At 39.5% G+C, this 17058-nt stretch overlaps 2 protein-coding genes across 2 annotated transcripts; one reads left to right on the top strand and one right to left on the bottom strand.

Annotated features, from left to right (window-relative positions):
- Positions 1–508: 508 nt before the first annotated feature.
- On the bottom strand, positions 509–5652 carry psma5 (proteasome subunit alpha 5). Its single transcript, XM_005804291.3, has 10 exons — positions 5574–5652; positions 5247–5297; positions 4733–4799; positions 4491–4617; positions 3110–3177; positions 2917–3024; positions 2755–2813; positions 2538–2640; positions 960–1046; positions 509–871 (listed from the first exon to the last, which is right to left on the bottom strand). The coding sequence occupies exons 2-10, from the start codon at positions 5273–5275 to the stop codon at positions 794–796; spliced, it is 726 nt and encodes a 241-aa protein (XP_005804348.1). The 5' UTR covers positions 5276–5297; positions 5574–5652; the 3' UTR covers positions 509–793.
- A 1003-nt stretch (positions 5653–6655) lies between these two features.
- LOC102229498 (matrix remodeling-associated protein 8-like) lies at positions 6656–16236 on the top strand. The gene is made up of 12 exons (XM_014470725.2): positions 6656–6871; positions 9272–9298; positions 9392–9697; positions 10267–10368; positions 10457–10590; positions 10684–10863; positions 12369–12507; positions 14065–14223; positions 14317–14341; positions 15147–15232; positions 15418–15489; positions 15572–16236. The coding sequence occupies exons 1-12, from the start codon at positions 6823–6825 to the stop codon at positions 15592–15594; spliced, it is 1302 nt and encodes a 433-aa protein (XP_014326211.1). The 5' UTR covers positions 6656–6822; the 3' UTR covers positions 15595–16236.
- Positions 16237–17058: the final 822 nt, after the last annotated feature.

Below are 17058 nucleotides of genomic sequence, written 5' to 3'. Positions count from 1 at the left end.
TGCTCCACCACACGTGGTCAAATAATTAGTTGGTATTGATCTGGACACTTGGGTCTGTTAATCGGTCAGCCTGGGGGAAGAATGCATCTCTGTGACGTTTCATTTGACTTTCCCCAGCCCCATGGTGAACATTGTCACTCTTAAACATGACATAGAGATAAAGTAGCCATTGGAAATGTTATCATTTGATGGAGATCCTAAACAAGCCCTTGTCTAATTTTAATGTTATCTGGACAGACCAGTTTGAAGCTACCAACTTGCAGAATTAGTATGATGTTTGGGCACAAACAGAACTGTAACTCTTTTGGCAATAGATCAATGATTTGGACCTTAGGAAGAGTAGCCTTTGTCACGGCAATTGCTAATGGGGATCCTAATAAATGTTGTATGTCTGAGCACTGACTTTATTACAACAGTGTCACCCATTAACCACTGCTTCATATTTAATCAAATTAAATGTGTTAATCTAATCCCTGCTGCTTGAAACAACAACAAAAAAAGTCAGTCACTTTCTGAATACAACAGTTTTTAATTATAGTATTGATCCGTAACAAAAGATATCCCTCCCGACCCCATGTTTATCCCTCCCCTCATTCAGCAGTAAGTGCTGGTCACTCTCCTGGAAAGAGGTGATCACACACTGTTTACACAAGAGGCAATTTAGCACATTACAAATAGAAACCTCCTAAAAGAAACTCTGAATGTTGCAGGTGGTTGGAAAGCTGTGGATACGTAGTGACACCAATGTGTCCCCTTCTTTTCAGCCCAGAACTCCCACCAAGAGTTCTCTACTCTAGATGTCCTTGATTACTTCCTCCAGCTCCTCTTTGGTGTACATGTGGAAGGTCTTACCGGGCTCTACTGTCGCCAGCTGGTTAGAGAGAGAGAGAGAAAAACAATGTAGGCTCACACAGGCCAACATCACAGCAACATAACTGAGCTTTGATTCAGGAACAAACCTCAATATTGGTGGCGTTGAGCTTCTCCTCCATCACCTGCTTCAGGATGGTCAGAGAGGACTTGATGGCGTCTTTTAATGTCATGGACTGCAGAAGAAGAAAAAGTTTCACTGGTCAGCAACTAAAGCTTGCATACAGCTGAACAATGAAGATTTAAATATTCTGTGTCAAAATACAGAAGATTTAATCATCATGAGACAAAAATCAACCCCTCTCCTGGACTAAGTATCCAAACAACAAAGAGTATTCGCACCCACTAAACGTGTTCCTGGTGTGTCATGTCAGAACCACAAAAAGTATTTTACTGGAACTTTGTGTGACAGATAAAATAAGTCTATAAATAAGATTCTAAAACGTATTAGGCCTGCTGCCCTCTCTGAAGGTTCATCACTCTCTCAAGTCTTCTGCAGTCAAACTGTCCTGTAATTAGCTCCATCTATCTTAAAATCAACTGACCAGATCAGCTAAACAAGAGCATCTTTAGACGATGTTGCCATCACCAAACTTCACAGTGGGCCTGGTGTATCAGGATGACATGCAGTCTTAATGTTTCTGCAGTCTTTACAGTGTAGCCCAAAAAGATTGATTTTCATCTCATCTGACCAGAGTAACTTCTTTCACAACTTTGCTGTGTTGGACACGGCTTGTAGCAAACCGTAAATGAGACTTTTTTCTTTCTTTCTTGGCTTTCAGTCAACAATGTCTTTCTTCCAGCCGCTCTTCCATAAAGGCTAAAGATTTAACCAGCTGAATTATGGATTTCTACTGCTCTTCCATAATTATCTTAGGCCGTTTCTCTGCTTCTTTTGATTAATATGATCCTAGACATTTCATCTGTTTAAATGGATGACCTCGTTTTGATAGGATGTGTTGGTATGCTGTCCTCTGGATACCGTGGTTCTGAAATGAAGTTCTTTGAGACAAGATATCAAATCACAGTTGTCGCCACCATATTAGTGTTATAGCAAAGGACTGCTTTAACACAATATTTGATAGGATACTATGTTTCAAGTAGGTATTCATGCTCCGCATATTGTTATCATATCAGGCCTGTGGGAAGAAGCCTAAGAGCAAAATGTCTGCAAAATGAAGATTAATAACAATTTATACAATTATCACCATTTTTTAACCAGTAGTATGGAAATTAGATATTTTCCTGGTTTTGTACAGCCCTAATTTACATTTATACAAAGATGGACAGTACCTTATGAGATGACCACTGACGGCAGGGACTCAAACAAGATTTTATTTAGGGGCAACAGGGTAATAAAGAACCCTTTAAGCAAATGCAACCCATAGTTTTTAGATGTTTGAAGCATTTTGAAGGCCACCTGTGATGTTATTTCTGCCACAAAGTTATGTGCTACTTTGTGTTGGCCTGTCACATAAAATCACAATAAAACCGTGAAAGTTTGTGGTTGAGACTGGACAAAATGTAGAAAAGTTCAGTGGAAATGTTTCATTACCACCACATGCATTAATAAAACATACTGGAATTTTTAGCGTTTCGATGGATGAACACGCTCATATGAGGATGCAAGAGAACTTAAAGAGCAGGAAGGAAAACATTCCCAGTACCTTGTGGTAAACCTCTTGCAGAGAGCTTTGTGCTCCCTCTGATGCAGAACCGATAGCCCGGGCGTCACACTGCACAAAGGTTCCTGAAGGGTCCATGTGGTACCTGCATTTCAAGGGAGAGAGAGAGGGAGAGAGAGAGAGCAATGTAGTGCAAACAAAGTTATATAAAGAGTCTCATGTTAAAATGATCAAAGGCTGTAAAATCATCAGCACTTACAGCTGGGGTCCTTTTTCATCCACTCCCCCGAACAATAATGCAACACCAAAGGGTCGGCTCTGAACAAAACACAAAGAAAAAAACACAAGTTAAACACAACTTCTACTGCTTTACTCATCTGCACCCGATAAAGAAGATCTGGAGATGGTTAAGGTGACTGACCATGGCCCCAGGGTCGGCGTCCTCCTCTCCGAACTGCAGCGCCAGGTTGGACACAGCCTGAGTCACGCTTTCCACCGTCATCGTCTCATTGTAGGTGAACCAGTGGTTCTGCAATTGACATAAACAAGCTAACAGCATCTAAACCCCACATTGAGACTCCTGCTGAACTTACGCCGGAGCTCAAAACGCATACCTGTGTTTCCACTCTTGCTTTGTCAATCAGAGTCTTAGCATCAGCTATTAGACCACTCATGGCACAACCTGGAGAGCAGAGAAACAAGGGAAATTGGAGGATGAATATTCTTGCTCGCTTTCACCAATGCAACAGAAAACCTTATCAAACTTATACAGTATTACTTGGTGGAATATTAAAAAGCAAGAGTTATAATAGTTATAAGATATTGAATTAAAATGGCACTCTAATTCAATGTAAAGACATTAAAACTTATTGTTATCAATAAAAATTTACTTTGGCTTAAAAAATAATTCGCTTTATACCAAATTCTCTTATTTTAACCACACACACATTTTAAAGACAAATCACAATGTCATAATCTCTTCACCTTTAAGTTGAATGAAAAGACAAAAAATAAATCACATCTGGATCCTTACAGCACCAACTAAGGATCTGTTTATAACCTCTCGATACAGATTAATATAATTTTAAAACTTCAGTTAAAAAATAAATTATTTTGCCAGCAGAATGCCTGTTTTTTTTAAAGCAGCAATATTAACTCTTCATGTAACACAAGAAGACGTTAGGTGGGTAATAAACAGGTGACAAAAATGACTTTGAGGTCCACTGAATAAAGATCAACATGGTTAAACAAGAGTGTAAATCAAATTAATCATTATTTTAAAGTCTGTGTTCAAAAACTTGTGAATTACAAGCCAGATTACAACTTCTCATGAAACCTTTCAGAATCGGTTGACATCATTGGCTCGTCACATCTTCTACAAAACCATTTCCACTCTATCCCTCTCTCCCCATGGTTCTGTTTTGGTTCAGTAATGATCTAGTCTCTCCTTCTTCCCAAGCTAGGAGCTCAAGGAATAATTTTTGATGGCATCTTAAATTTTAGAAAAAGTGTGTCAGTCACATTATCGGATGCCCATTAGGCGGTCATGTCAACATGCTTATCTGCTAACTCTTTCATCTGCTCCGGCTTACAACAAACACAAACTTCAACTGAAACAAAAGGCAGCTGCCCGAGCATTTACTCTCATCCTCTGACTTCTTTAGTTTCCTTTAATACACGACATTGACTTCAATGTTCTATTTTAGTCTAAATTTTTCCATAATCACACACCTCCGCATCTTTATAATTTTCTGCACAGCAACAAACCTTCATATCCTTCTCCTCCACTTGTGTTATTGTACAATCGGCTTGCCTAACTACTCTTCAACTAGACACCCTCTGCATACTGTAGTTTGATATTTTGTTGTAGAATATTCTCAGGGATCTTGAAAGGTTGAATGTATTTTTAAAAACAATTTAAAACTTAACATCAACATAATCCAAGCAAACATAACCAAGCAGTTAAACGACTAAATTATATATTTGTATTTATACCAATGTGACTATCAATCTCAACGATCTTCTCAATGCTGTTGGGCTCCATGAGTGGAGAGGTGATCCTCTTCTCCACAGCCAGACACACTCCCTCTGATGTCTGAATGCCGATGGCGGTGGAGCCAAGCTGAGAGAACAAAATTGGCAATGAGCTTGACTTTAAGTAACTGATGTCCAGTCTAAGGACTTGATCAGAATGAAGTCATTCTGATCAAGTCAAAAACTATGCATCATGTACTCACTTTTATTGCCTCTATGGCATATTCAACCTGAAACAATCTTCCTTCTGGTGAGAATGTGTTTACACCTCTGGAAAAAAAAAGATTCATTTAATAATTGTTAACAATTTAAGCTTAATTAGTAGTTTTCATAAACCATGTGTTTAACTATAATGGTGTTTCGTCGAAACAATTCTAAACCCATAACATAATAATAATAATAATAATAATAATAATAATAATAATAATATATCCACGGTCAAATTTAAAAGGAAAATCAAAAATTAAATAACGAAAGTGAAAGTAACTTTTTTTTCTCCTTATAACAGGATAGTTAGCTGTTAGCCAACTAGCAAAATAGCAAAGCTCAACATAAAACAAAGAAATAAATCCCTTTTAGATGTTTTTGTTTCATCATGCTGCCTACCCATATGTGTATATAAAACAGCAAAACCTAGCACCACAGCACTTTTATTTGTTTTTACTTTACAACTGAGACGCTCTCAATAAATGACAAAGCAGTTTGTGCAGCACTTACCTGTCATATTCCGATCTGGTCAAAAACATCTTTTATCTTTAAACGATCAGCCTGCGAACACATATTAGGCATTTATTAAGCACAATGGACCCATAAAGGCAAGTAGAGATCCGTGAAAGCGACGATTCGCTCGAGAAAGCGGCTGATAAGTTAGCAGTGAGCAAGCGTGCTAGCTACCGAGCGCAGGCACCAAAGGGAACTAGTGCCTATAATTCATCAAATATGCCAAACATTTACAAACAACTCAGTTTAATTGTGTTCACATAAGTACTTCTGCGGCAACCGATGAATCTCATTACAATAACTAAACTTGTGAGGCCCGTTTACCTTCAAACAGAAAGCCTGAATGAGTTCGCTTGTTTCAGTGGAAGCTCCGAGGTGCAACGTTAATTCTGTACCGGGCGTCAGCAAGTACAAACTAAAGTTCCGGGTGCTCACTTATACATTTTACTGATTTAAAAGGGACTTAACCGCTTCCACATTGAGTCAGTCTTCGGGTTATGTAAAATTTAGTGTCTGCTGTAGTCTGACACGTATCGGTGCTAATTTTGAAACGACGAATTAGAAATTAAGCATTTGAAATTTGTTACACAAAGCATTGTACACAATATAATCCCAGAAGAATAGACAATAAATAGAATAGAATAGAATTATTTGCCACTCATGGTAGAGATTGTGTTCTGCAGAAAAGGAGATAGACGATTCGAAGCTCACTGATTAAAAACAACAAAAAGAAAAAGATAGTCTATAAGTATATCAACAGGGGAAAGTGTACAGCTTGAAAAAAAATTACTTCAGAACATGTACATTTGTCAGAATAAAATGCATCTGTGCAAATTATGTTTTTATTTTTATATGGAAAAATAGGGTAAACTGTCACATAATGACACGGCACCAACACCACTTAAATTAATCAAAAACAAGAGGAGCTGAATCAAAGGTCAAATTAGTCACAGTCTGCTCAGTGTCGTTGCAAAGCTCAGGCACCAGGGGTCTCTATTGAGCTAAATTATGGTTTAATCGCGGTTTTAATTATAGCGTGTTTTGTGGCGAACATGGTTATCTAAATGTAGTTTACTATTGGTTCTATGTGTTTTAGTGCATATAAAAAGGTCAAATAAAGTAATTTTAATAAACGCTGCATCCATAAAACAATACAAAATATTTTTTTCAAGAATTTTTACTTTTTTTTTTTTTTTTACTATTCTTCTTATTTAGCCATCTAACTTTTCATCCATTGCATATTTTTGGCATCATTAAAGAATCAATATTTCTTTCAAGAGCAACAAGACATTATGTAAGCAAGGTAAATAATAGGTTGCGGTTGGGTGAATCTGTCGAGATGTTGCACTTTAATAAAGTGATTGAAGGAGGGATTTCGAAACAGTGTCAGGTTACATTTACCGACTGAGAGCAGTTCCGTTCTGTCCTGCTTTGGTTCTGTGTCGCTGCTCCTCATCACTCTGTAATGTAACTCAGACAAATGCTGTTGCTGCCCAAACCAAAACAGGACCTGTTTCCCAAACTATCATCAAACGGGTAATTCACTGGCTTAAATTTTGTGCTGAGGAGGAGCATGATCATGAGGGATGCTGTTATTCTTCAGGCTCTTCTTTTCATCCACAGTAAGTAGGCTGAAGTTCGGCATTGTACTTGTGTTGCGAGAGCTTATGCCAGGGGTGGCCAACCAGACAAAGACCAAGAGCCACATTTTTTACCAAGTTACCGCAAAGAGCCACATCATATGCATGGGCACACATGAACATCAACCCATCCCTTCCTCATACTCATACTTTTGCCCAGCCAGATTTATTGTAAAATTGTCTGATATTCTGTGCTCAACAGTGTGGCGGGACAGTTGGACGTCTGATACCATTCGTTGTAGTTTATCGTTTTCAGGAGACAAGATTTCAACAACGTCACAGAGGCATTTTTTCATGAACTCCCCTTCATTGTATGGCTTTTTGGCCCGTGCAATGTTCCAAGCCAGTTGATATGATGCGAGCGTTACAGTCTCTGAGTGCTTTGTACATTTTTGGAAAAACTTTGCCTGCTTTTCTGTCTGACTTTTCAAGGTAACCAACTTGTGCTTGCGAAGTTCAGTCCCTTTTGGAAATTCCTGGTCGATGTTAGCATGGAGTGAGCTGAAGGTTTGAAGCCTTAAAATGCGACAAGGACACCTGACATATAAGGCAGAATGGCTTTCCACTACGTTCAACAAAAAAATATAAATTCTCCCACTCTGTCAAAAACGTCCCGTGTTCATCTTCATATTTTCGTTTTCCTGTGCATTTTTTCCCTGCCATTTTGAGCGCGAAAGGTTTACGCAAATGATTTTACTCTTACTGAAAAACTGCGCACATGCGCATTTGACGAAAATACCGCATTGCACTCGAGCCAAGCGAAACTTGGATATTATAGCGACCCTACAGTATGTGCTAAATGTTACTGGATGTCACGCTGTTTAGAGATTAAAATTAGAGTGTTTGATTTCCCATTGTCCGCGAATGCATCAGGATGGATGAGAGAGCGAGGGGGCGGGGGAGTGAGAGTGAGGGGTGAGCGGAGGTTTGTGTGAGAGCAGATGGCGAACGACTGGAAAGAGTGAGGCTGCAAGAGAAACAAAGACTGTTTTCTGTTTGTGTTGTTTTTGCGTGGTTACGGCCAACAGTAATGGCGTGCTGCTGTTGTCAATAATTGACAGTTCATTTGACTGCTTTTCGTCATTATTGCACGTCTGGCAGAATGCGACTATATGAACGTAAGAGCCGCATGCGGCTTCCGAGCCGCGGGTTGGCCATCCCTGGTTATGCAGAAGCAGCCATCTTTTGCTCGATTAATAAACGATTTATCCAGGAAACTTGTCTCCACGGTCTAGCTATTATTGAGACATGTAATTATCTTTATGACAACTGAAACATATGTCATAAATTTGTTTCACATGTCAAAAAAGTGCCTTAAAACTCATAAGTACATCATGAAAAAATACGTTAATAATTTACTCTGATACTCAGTTTTAATAGAAAGTACAAATATTCATGAATGGATCTGCATTTAAATCAAAATACGTAATATGTGGCAGTTTGTTTTGCAGCTACTGTAGTTGTTTTCAGCAGCTCTTTTGTCTTTACAAGACAGCTCAAAATCAATCTTAAAGTATTGCCACAGATTCTCAGCTGAATCTTGGTCTGTACTTTGACTGAACCATTCTAACAGATGAATATCCATTGTTCTGGATTATATCCAGGACAGTCTCACCTATATTTTAGTTCCATCCATCTTCCCATCAACAAAAAGCAAGTTCCCCTTTCCAGCTGAAGAAAAGAATCCCTAAAGCATGTTACTGCCATCACCAACTTTTAAGTTTGGCGGGTGTTTGATTTGCAGTTTTACTTGTATTCCAAACATTCAAGCTCTTACCTCAGCAAGTACTTTGGTCGACATATTCACTATGACATATCTGCTTGTAGCCAGCCCCCTCCACCCCTCCATAATACACAGATTTGTGAAATACATACTGTAGCTAGTAATTGTCCTATCATCAGATTTTCCCACCTGAGCTGTCAATCTTTGATTCATCTCCAGTGTTACCATGGAGCTTTTGGCTGCTTCTTCTACTAAAGATCTCTTTGCTCAGCCTGTCAACGTAGGTTAAAGGTCATGTCTTGATAGCTTTGCAGTCATGCCGTCATCATCTGAATCAAACAGTTCTCTGTTAGGTAATAAAAACAGGGGCGTCAAAAGTGTAGCCCGAGGGCTATTTTTGGTCCTCAGAACAATTATGTGTGGCCATTGATCACAATTCAATAATGACATAAATTTGGTTTGTCAATTCAAGCAGTTGCTGACACACATGTAAAAACATGTTAGGATGACAGACGTTCAGTAAAGCTCATTCAAACGTCCACTTTGACTTTAGTTTGTATTCTGAAACTAACAAAACATCCTATTTTTGTTTGCTCATGTCTGCTTAAGAGATTAACACTTTTATTTCTCTCCCGGTTTTTTTGTTTTTTTTGTTTCAGTCTCTGTGGCGTGCTTCTTCACAGCAGGTATGCAGCTTTTTATGTGTGTGCAGCCGTGATTTACATCTCTGCATTTCCTCCTCTGGGGAAGCGCTGAAGACATTCTGCTCTCTCTTCCAGTGTCCTGTCAGTCTGATAGCAGCAGAAGTGTGGTGGTGGCCGGCTACAATGTCAGCGGCCCCGCCGGGTCCAACCTGGTACTGCAGTGCATGAGCGGTCGCATGGTGTGGACCAGGGACAGGGTGAGGGACAGACAGAGGGTGGTCCACTGGGATATGTATCGGGACGCCCCAGACTACGCCATGGAGAGAGTGGTGGACATGTTCTCGGCTGGAGACCAGAGGCTCTACCACACCCACAATCTGGGAAGGGTCAGCCTCAACCCAACAGCCTTCAAGGATGGGAACTTCTCACTGGTCATCAAAGGTCAATGGTTTGACTCTACGTTCCATTTTTTCCTACTCCTTTACTGTTTTTTTTTTTCTTACATGCAGTAATGTTCAAAGTCAGTTTTTTTAGAATCAGGATGAAAATCAAAAAAACTGAAGAGAGGACCTCATCATCGTTCTTCAGCTCCTCATATATTGTTTGACAAGTTATCAGCTAAATCTGGAAGTCATATGACTCTTAAAATTGCATTTTATGTCTGTCAAACTGTTCTACATTTGGTCCTATTTCTGAGGTTAAACTCAACAAATGGGAACAAAACTGTGCTTATGAAAGGTCACCAAAAAAAGTTTTTAAAAAAATAAACCAGTTTAAATTGCTTCTTTGAGCTGTTGTCTGTTATGTGCCGACACAACGCTGTTACTCCATTGAGTTTAGGAACCCTTACATGCCTAAGTAGGTCATTAACTCATGTTATGTTTATTGTTGTAATAAAAGTTGTCTGATGTTCTCAAACATTTAAAAATGATTTTAAAAGGCAGCAAATCATTTCCTGCTTCTCGGTGTGATGGTCATCTCACAGTAACTCACAGTAACCTTGTTAGCAGATGTGAAGATGAACGACAGAGGCCTGTACTCCTGCAACCTCCACCATATCTACTGCCACCTGCATGAAACAGTCAGAGTTCAGCTCAATGTGACCAAATCAAGTATGGATCTCTGTCAGACTGACTCACGGTTCACAGCAGTGCTACGGCGCAAGAGTCCTCTTTGATGTCTTGTCTTTTCACCCCGAAGAACGCAAGCAGCAGCGCTTCTGGGACGGACAGAAAGCGGTGTACGTGGTGCTGAAGGGGACCACCGCCGTGTTGCCCTGCATGAACAGGCGCAAAGTCTGGACGGACTGGAGCGACGAGGAGGAGGACCAGCAGGCGAGTGGATAAATAAGGCTCACATAGATCTGCTTTTGTTGTTGTTGTTGTGCTACTGCATTCCATTGACAGCAGGTTGTGTAACGTGTCCAGGTTGTCCACTGGGACCGTCAGTCCCCGGGAGTCCAGCATGACAGTGCCGATCGGCTGGTGGATCTGTACGCCTCTGGAGAGCAGCGCAGCTACGGGCCTCTGTTCCTGCAGAGGAAGATGAACATCAGCAATAAGGCCTTCTCAGAGGGTGACTTCTCTCTAACAATAACAGACCTGCAGGTAAGCATGCATGTGTCAAGGTGAGAAACAAATCGTATGTATGTTCTTGCTTTGGGTGGGCGTACACACCCGATTAGAACAATCACAAGCTAAAATATTGAGCCTGTGTGCAGCCACGCGTTTGGTTGGAAGCGTTTTGCATAAGTGAGCATACATGAGTCTGGTTTCCAAACATGTGGAAATCTCATCAGCAATGTAGCTCTTGTTGAGTCAAAATTTATAGAGAAGCTGGGAGCTTGCAACCACAACATGTTGAGCTCTCAGGTGAATAAAGTCATGGATCAGGAGTTGCTACAACAGCAAGTAGAGTAAGGTTTCTGGTTGCAAACTAGGAAATCTTAAGATCTCCTGGTGATGAAGTAAAGTGATGAATCATAGAATCAGCTTTAACTGGTTAATTTGCACCTCTCTATCAAGAATAAACAAAGTCTAAGTAATGTGGTAACATAATTTAGTTCTGTTCAATTCATTAAAATCTAAGCAATTTGTGACAAATGTCATCTCAGCGAACCTTAGAAGACGAACCTGCTCAATTCGTATTAAATTACAGTCAGTTCACCCCAAATGAAATTCAGATTTGTCCAAATCATACCAAAAGTCATTTCAGCATAATGTGATCATTTTGTCAGATTCACATCCAATTATATAAACTCCACTTCAATTCAGATGATCATTTAATGCCAATTTTTAATAATGTAAATATTGAAAATTGTATAAATATAGTTAGTAGCAACAATAGCTCCATCAATGACTGTCCTGAAAAGAGACAAAGTTAAAAAATAAAGGTGTTGAGCAAGGGATACTTTCTATAAATGGAAAAACAAAGATAATACATAGTTAATGGGAGAAATAGCTACATTAATGCCTTTGTCCAGGGCAATCACACAACTAAATACAGGATCACTGAGCATAAGTCAACAATACACATAGTTGATGGTAACAACAGGTCGTTCGATGGCTCTCTCTGGGAAAAGGACATTTGAAACACTTTGTGCTAAACAAAGTCACTGGGTCAGGTGTGGGGAACTCAACTGTAATGGTAGCAAAAGTAGCTAGTTGCCTCAGGAAAAGACAGTCAGATACATAAGCACTGGGCCATACACGTACAAAAAAACAACTCAAGGGGAAGCCAAAGATAATGGCAGGAGTTACTGCAAAATTTCATAGATGAAGATCAGTGGAAGGAAATGGTAACGGAGGTGATGATAATTGGCCTAACCCATAGCATCACGCTATAGGACAAGACCTAGAGAAGCCTCAGCAACTTCAGCTTTGAGTTTTATCAAAATGAAAAGTTTTCAGCTTATCCCTTGTTAGGTAAATTGTATTATTAGTAATTATCAAATATTTGTTGTATCATGTAGTCTTTCCTGTGTTTGTTTAATAGGTATTTAGACCTAACATCCCTCCAACTAGACAGGGTGTCTGCCTCAGATATCTGAGCTCAGTTGATCTCTGTGCCGTCGTTGTTTGCAGTTTATTTTACCCCGTGTGTGTTGTGACAGTTTACAGACCAGGGGACATATTCCTGTCACCTTCACCATCATTACTGTGGCCTACACGAACGGAGACAGTTTCGAGTCACGGTCGAGGCCCCTCTGTTTCGGAGCACACAACCGGTCATAACACTTCCCCGAGACAAAGGTAACAAATCTATCTTCTGTCTCTAGATTTTTATAGGTCAGCCCCCCGAACAGAGCAGATGTTTTAGTATTTAACCCAACGGAGGCATTATGTGCTCATACATCTGCTCTTTCCTTCACTCTCGATTCTCTATCTCCTCTCGGACTTTCCAAACAACAAAGCAGCAGAGGAAGAACTCAGCTTTTTTTCTGCGGTTTTGTGTTTCTAGAGAGAAATATTTCTTTCTCTTTTTTTGGCCTAACATTAAACTCCTGAAGCTATATTCACTCATGTTGTTCCACATCCTAACATTGCCCCATAACTCACAAAGCTTCTTTTTCACAGTGGATGCTTCACACACTTGTCTTCACAACTTTCTGCACGGACTTTTATCTCAACAGCTTCCTTCACTGCAATACTTTGACAACGAGAATGTTTCGGTGTCAAAGAACTGACTATTTTTCCAGGAGGTCAAAGCTTTCAGTGGCAGACGTATCAAAGAGGAAAGAAATCTTACCGAGGGACATTTTGCTCGCAGCTGCCTACGTGTGCATGTATAAGCCAGCTCCTGTGTGTTTATAAGAGCATGCCAAGATGGCTGATCTCATTTCAATGGAATCTTCTGACTGATGTCCAGCTACATCCGCAAAAATAATCCACCTCTCTTTCCGAGCTGTGATTAAACATCAGGATTGCTTCTCGGGAATTAATCATATATTATCCCAATGATTTATCTCCAGTAGTGAGTTTGTCTTCTTCAACGGTCTGTCACAAAGTTATGGGATTTAATCTGCTTTGCTGTAGTTTCTCTGCTGCCGTGTGTACTTTGGCTCACCCTTTGCATTCTGCAAAAAGTTTTCCTCGTCTTTTTTGTCCCACTTTTATCTTTCCATTCCTTTGATGAGCCAATGTGCTGAGTTTTACAGTTTAAACTTGGAAGATCAGATCAGGTTATCCGTCTGATCCTCCCATCTGCACTTCCTCCTTGTACGTTTAAGACACGACTACCCTGCTCATGTCTTTGTGTTTGTAAAAACATTGTGAAACTCAATAGAAAGGTCAGACGACTTGTATTAGTTTTAAGGACAGTACAGTACAGACAATCTGGGTTTGGGGATGTTGGGCTGAGGTCGTCTCTCTGAAGAAGTTTCTCACCCTCTCCTCCCACTCGTTCCACCCCTCCTCTCTCGTTTATTCACCCCTCTTGTCTTTTTTGTTCTTTGCTTCTTTTAGGTTTTACTGCCAGGAAAAGTAAATCACAGAATTACACCAGTCTGGATATGATTTTGACTCAAGTATGTTGAGTCTGAGGTCCACAGCTGCTTTTTGATTTGCACTTTTTTTTTTTTTTTGAAAAGCTAAGTGAAACCAGGCCCTTTCTTTAGCTTCTGCTTCCCAACACCCAGCAGAACCTCACGTTGTGTTGGCTGAGTAAACACTCTTCACATCCTTTTTGTGTTCAGTCTTAGATTGGAGAGAAAATCTGAGTCTTTATATGAGATTCATCTGCAAAGATTGTTGCTAGCTTGTTAAATGTAAGTAAAACCAGCTGACATTTTCACTCCGTGTAACACTCAGACACCAGTAACGTTGACGCACCGCGAGTCATCAATGTCATCGTGCCCGACCAAAAACACCATTTTCTCCTGCCGCTCAGCTACGTCCTCACCTCATTCCTGCTTCTGGCATTCATTACGCTCATTGTCGTCCTCGTCACGAAACGACGCAAAGCCAAAGGTCTGACCTAACGTCTGTCAAATTGATTCTTTTTCAGTTACTTAAAACTTCATGTTCTTATAAAATGTTTTTTCTTTATTACTATTATTTTAGATTTTTCTCCTAAAGTATCTGTTAGGTAAGTGCTTAATAAGACATTACTGTGAAATGGGAGAAGAAAAATCTGAAAAGTGTGGCATGCATTTGTACTCAGACCCCTAAGACACCTGCATCAAACTCCGTCCTGTGTCTAATCCAGCCTACCATAACCATTAATATGGTCTTCAAGACTCTGGAGGGCCACATAAATAGAACTTCAAGATAAAAATTGTTTGCTTAAGTATTATATGTCAGATCAGGGTTTTTTTGTATCATACATTGAATCAGTGTGAAAAGAATTATTTCATTTTAAGAAGTACTCATTTGTTAATGGTAGATTTAAAAATAAATTCTTGTGTTTTGAGGACAGCCATGATCTGAGGTCAAGATTTAAATATGTTTGAACTAGTTAGTATTTTGAGATATCTATTCTCCATTGTGAGCTCAGGCTTCATGCATGTTTTCATCAAATCTGACCAGCTCCTGTCTGCTGTCCCTGCTGAGACCACCACCATATCTCTCAGGTTCGATGGTGTTTTTATCATGATTTACAGTGGAATGTCTGAGGCTTCCCCAAAACAGCTGTTTATACTGAGTGTAAAGCATACACAGGTGGCCTCTGCTCTCGTTTCACTACATTGTATTTACAAGTTTCAGAGTTAAGTGGTGTAAATACAAATGCCTACACTTTTCAGATTTGTATTTGTAAAAAAAAAAACAAACAAGGCATGCTTCTTTCCATTTTGCAATTATGGATGACTGTGTTAAAGTAAAATCCCAGAAATAAAATGTTACATTTGCTATCTCTGTCTTTGACTCAGTCTGATGTTTCTTCACGGTGACAGGTCCAGTAGAAGTCCCAGCAGCTCAGATGAGTATGAGATAGACATTGGTGAGGTGAACAGGTGTACTCAAGAGGAGAAAGGATTTGGTAAGCTTATGGCGTCTTGTTCTTTGGCATCCTTCGGAGCATTGAGTGGAGAAGTGAGGGACTTGTTTTTTATGCACAACCTTCACAGTTTGTCGTTAGAAACTACAACTGTGGAGGTGGATCTATGGAGTGTATTAGAAACAGTCCTCTCACAGGGCATAAACCTAATAATTTCCTTTGTTTAGAATACAAGAACAACCTGCTAAAAGAAAACGCCCTGATGAAGGCGCAGCCAAAGGTCATTGATCTTGACAAAGGTATGCCAACACTCTCCCAAGTGAATCATCTTGAATCCCCCCCTTTTTATCCCTAACCCTGGTTTTGTTTTGCTTCCTGCAGAGATCCAGAAGTTTTCCAAGTGAGAAAGTGAGACAGAAGCGAAATCTGAGTCACTGGCGGGTCCAGAGGCTGCATTTTCTCCAGACACATCCACATTACCTTCTGTCGTAGTCAGAGGAAACCAGCTATGTGGATTTTTTGGATCGGGTTTTGCCATTATTAGAAAAATGTCACTAACTCTTTAAATATCAAACATAAATGACTCCATTTATCCACAGCTATGACTTGAAAGTGGACAAGAGAAAATAATGAACAGAGGCTTCTTCTTCTTCTAAAAGCAGACTCTTCATTTTGTCTGATTGTTGAATGTTTATTCTTGTCTTATATGATGGCATCTATTTTGGTTGTAGGATAGTATTTCAGTGCTGTGCTTTAAGCATTCTATGTTAATTAATCATTTTAGATGTCATAAAGGCACACTTAAATTTTGCTTTGTACAGTTTTAGTTCACAGCTTTCTCTGGTCATGAACTCCCCCTAGTGGGGTAGCAAGAGTACTAACATCCATCCAGTGGGGCAACAGATACTATTTTTTTTTTCTTTTTGCTAAAAGTATGTAATTCAGCTTTTTCTTTGTTTGGTTTAGTGCTGTCTGTAATGAATGCCATTTGTGCTGCTGCACTTTAATGCTCATATATTCAAGGAATAAAAATATGAGGAATTTTACATTCAGTACTTTATTTCTTTTTCTTTAAAGGTAATGTCTATACACAATGTAATACTTTAAAACTCTCATTGTGTGCATTGGTCTCTCTCTACAATTCAAAGGTTACACATATAAAATTTTCTTGACAAAGTGTATATTTCATATAGCGTTGAAAAGATACAAGTCGGATTTGTGTGTTGTAACACAAAGTAGCACATCAGTGGGTTGTGGAAGCAAAATGAATGCTTGAGTGGTTGTCAATTTTTTTTTTTCCAATTGAAAAAAGAAAAATCTGAAAAAAGTTGTTTGTTTTTGTGGGACTTTTACTCCAATTACACTAAATGAAGACTGCCTTCAGAAATCACCTGAGTGAAAGGGCAATTTAATATCAGTATAAATCTGTTTTGAGTTCCTCAGAGTTTTTTTTGTTGAGAATATTAGTGAATAAACAGCATCATGAAGACTGAGGAATATAGCAGACAGTACAGGGAAAAATTAAGTGATGTTTAAATCAGATTACCGTACAAAGCAACTCAACAACATAATTATTAGTTATGCAATCCACATTTCTGGCATTAACGGAAAATAGGCAAGAACAAAAGCTGGTGTTTAAAGTAAACCATACAAAGTCTCATTTGCAGTTCACAGCGAATCCAAACATTTGGCCCAAATGCAAGCATGAAACATGGTGGTGGTAGCATCATGCTGGGGAGGTTCTTCTTTTCAGCAGGGGCATGGCTGCTCAGAATTAATGGGAGGATGTAGCGAAATAGAGGGAAATCCTGGAGAAACCCTGTAAGCGGTCTCAAAAGTCTTCAAACTGCGTTGACGGGTCACCTTTA

The sequence above is a fragment of the Xiphophorus maculatus genome, chromosome 20 (assembly GCF_002775205.1).
Source record: "Xiphophorus maculatus strain JP 163 A chromosome 20, X_maculatus-5.0-male, whole genome shotgun sequence".
Taxonomy (NCBI): Eukaryota; Metazoa; Chordata; class Actinopteri; order Cyprinodontiformes; family Poeciliidae; genus Xiphophorus; species Xiphophorus maculatus.
Note: the sequence above shows the minus strand (reverse complement) of the source record. Positions and strands in the feature narration are given on the sequence as shown.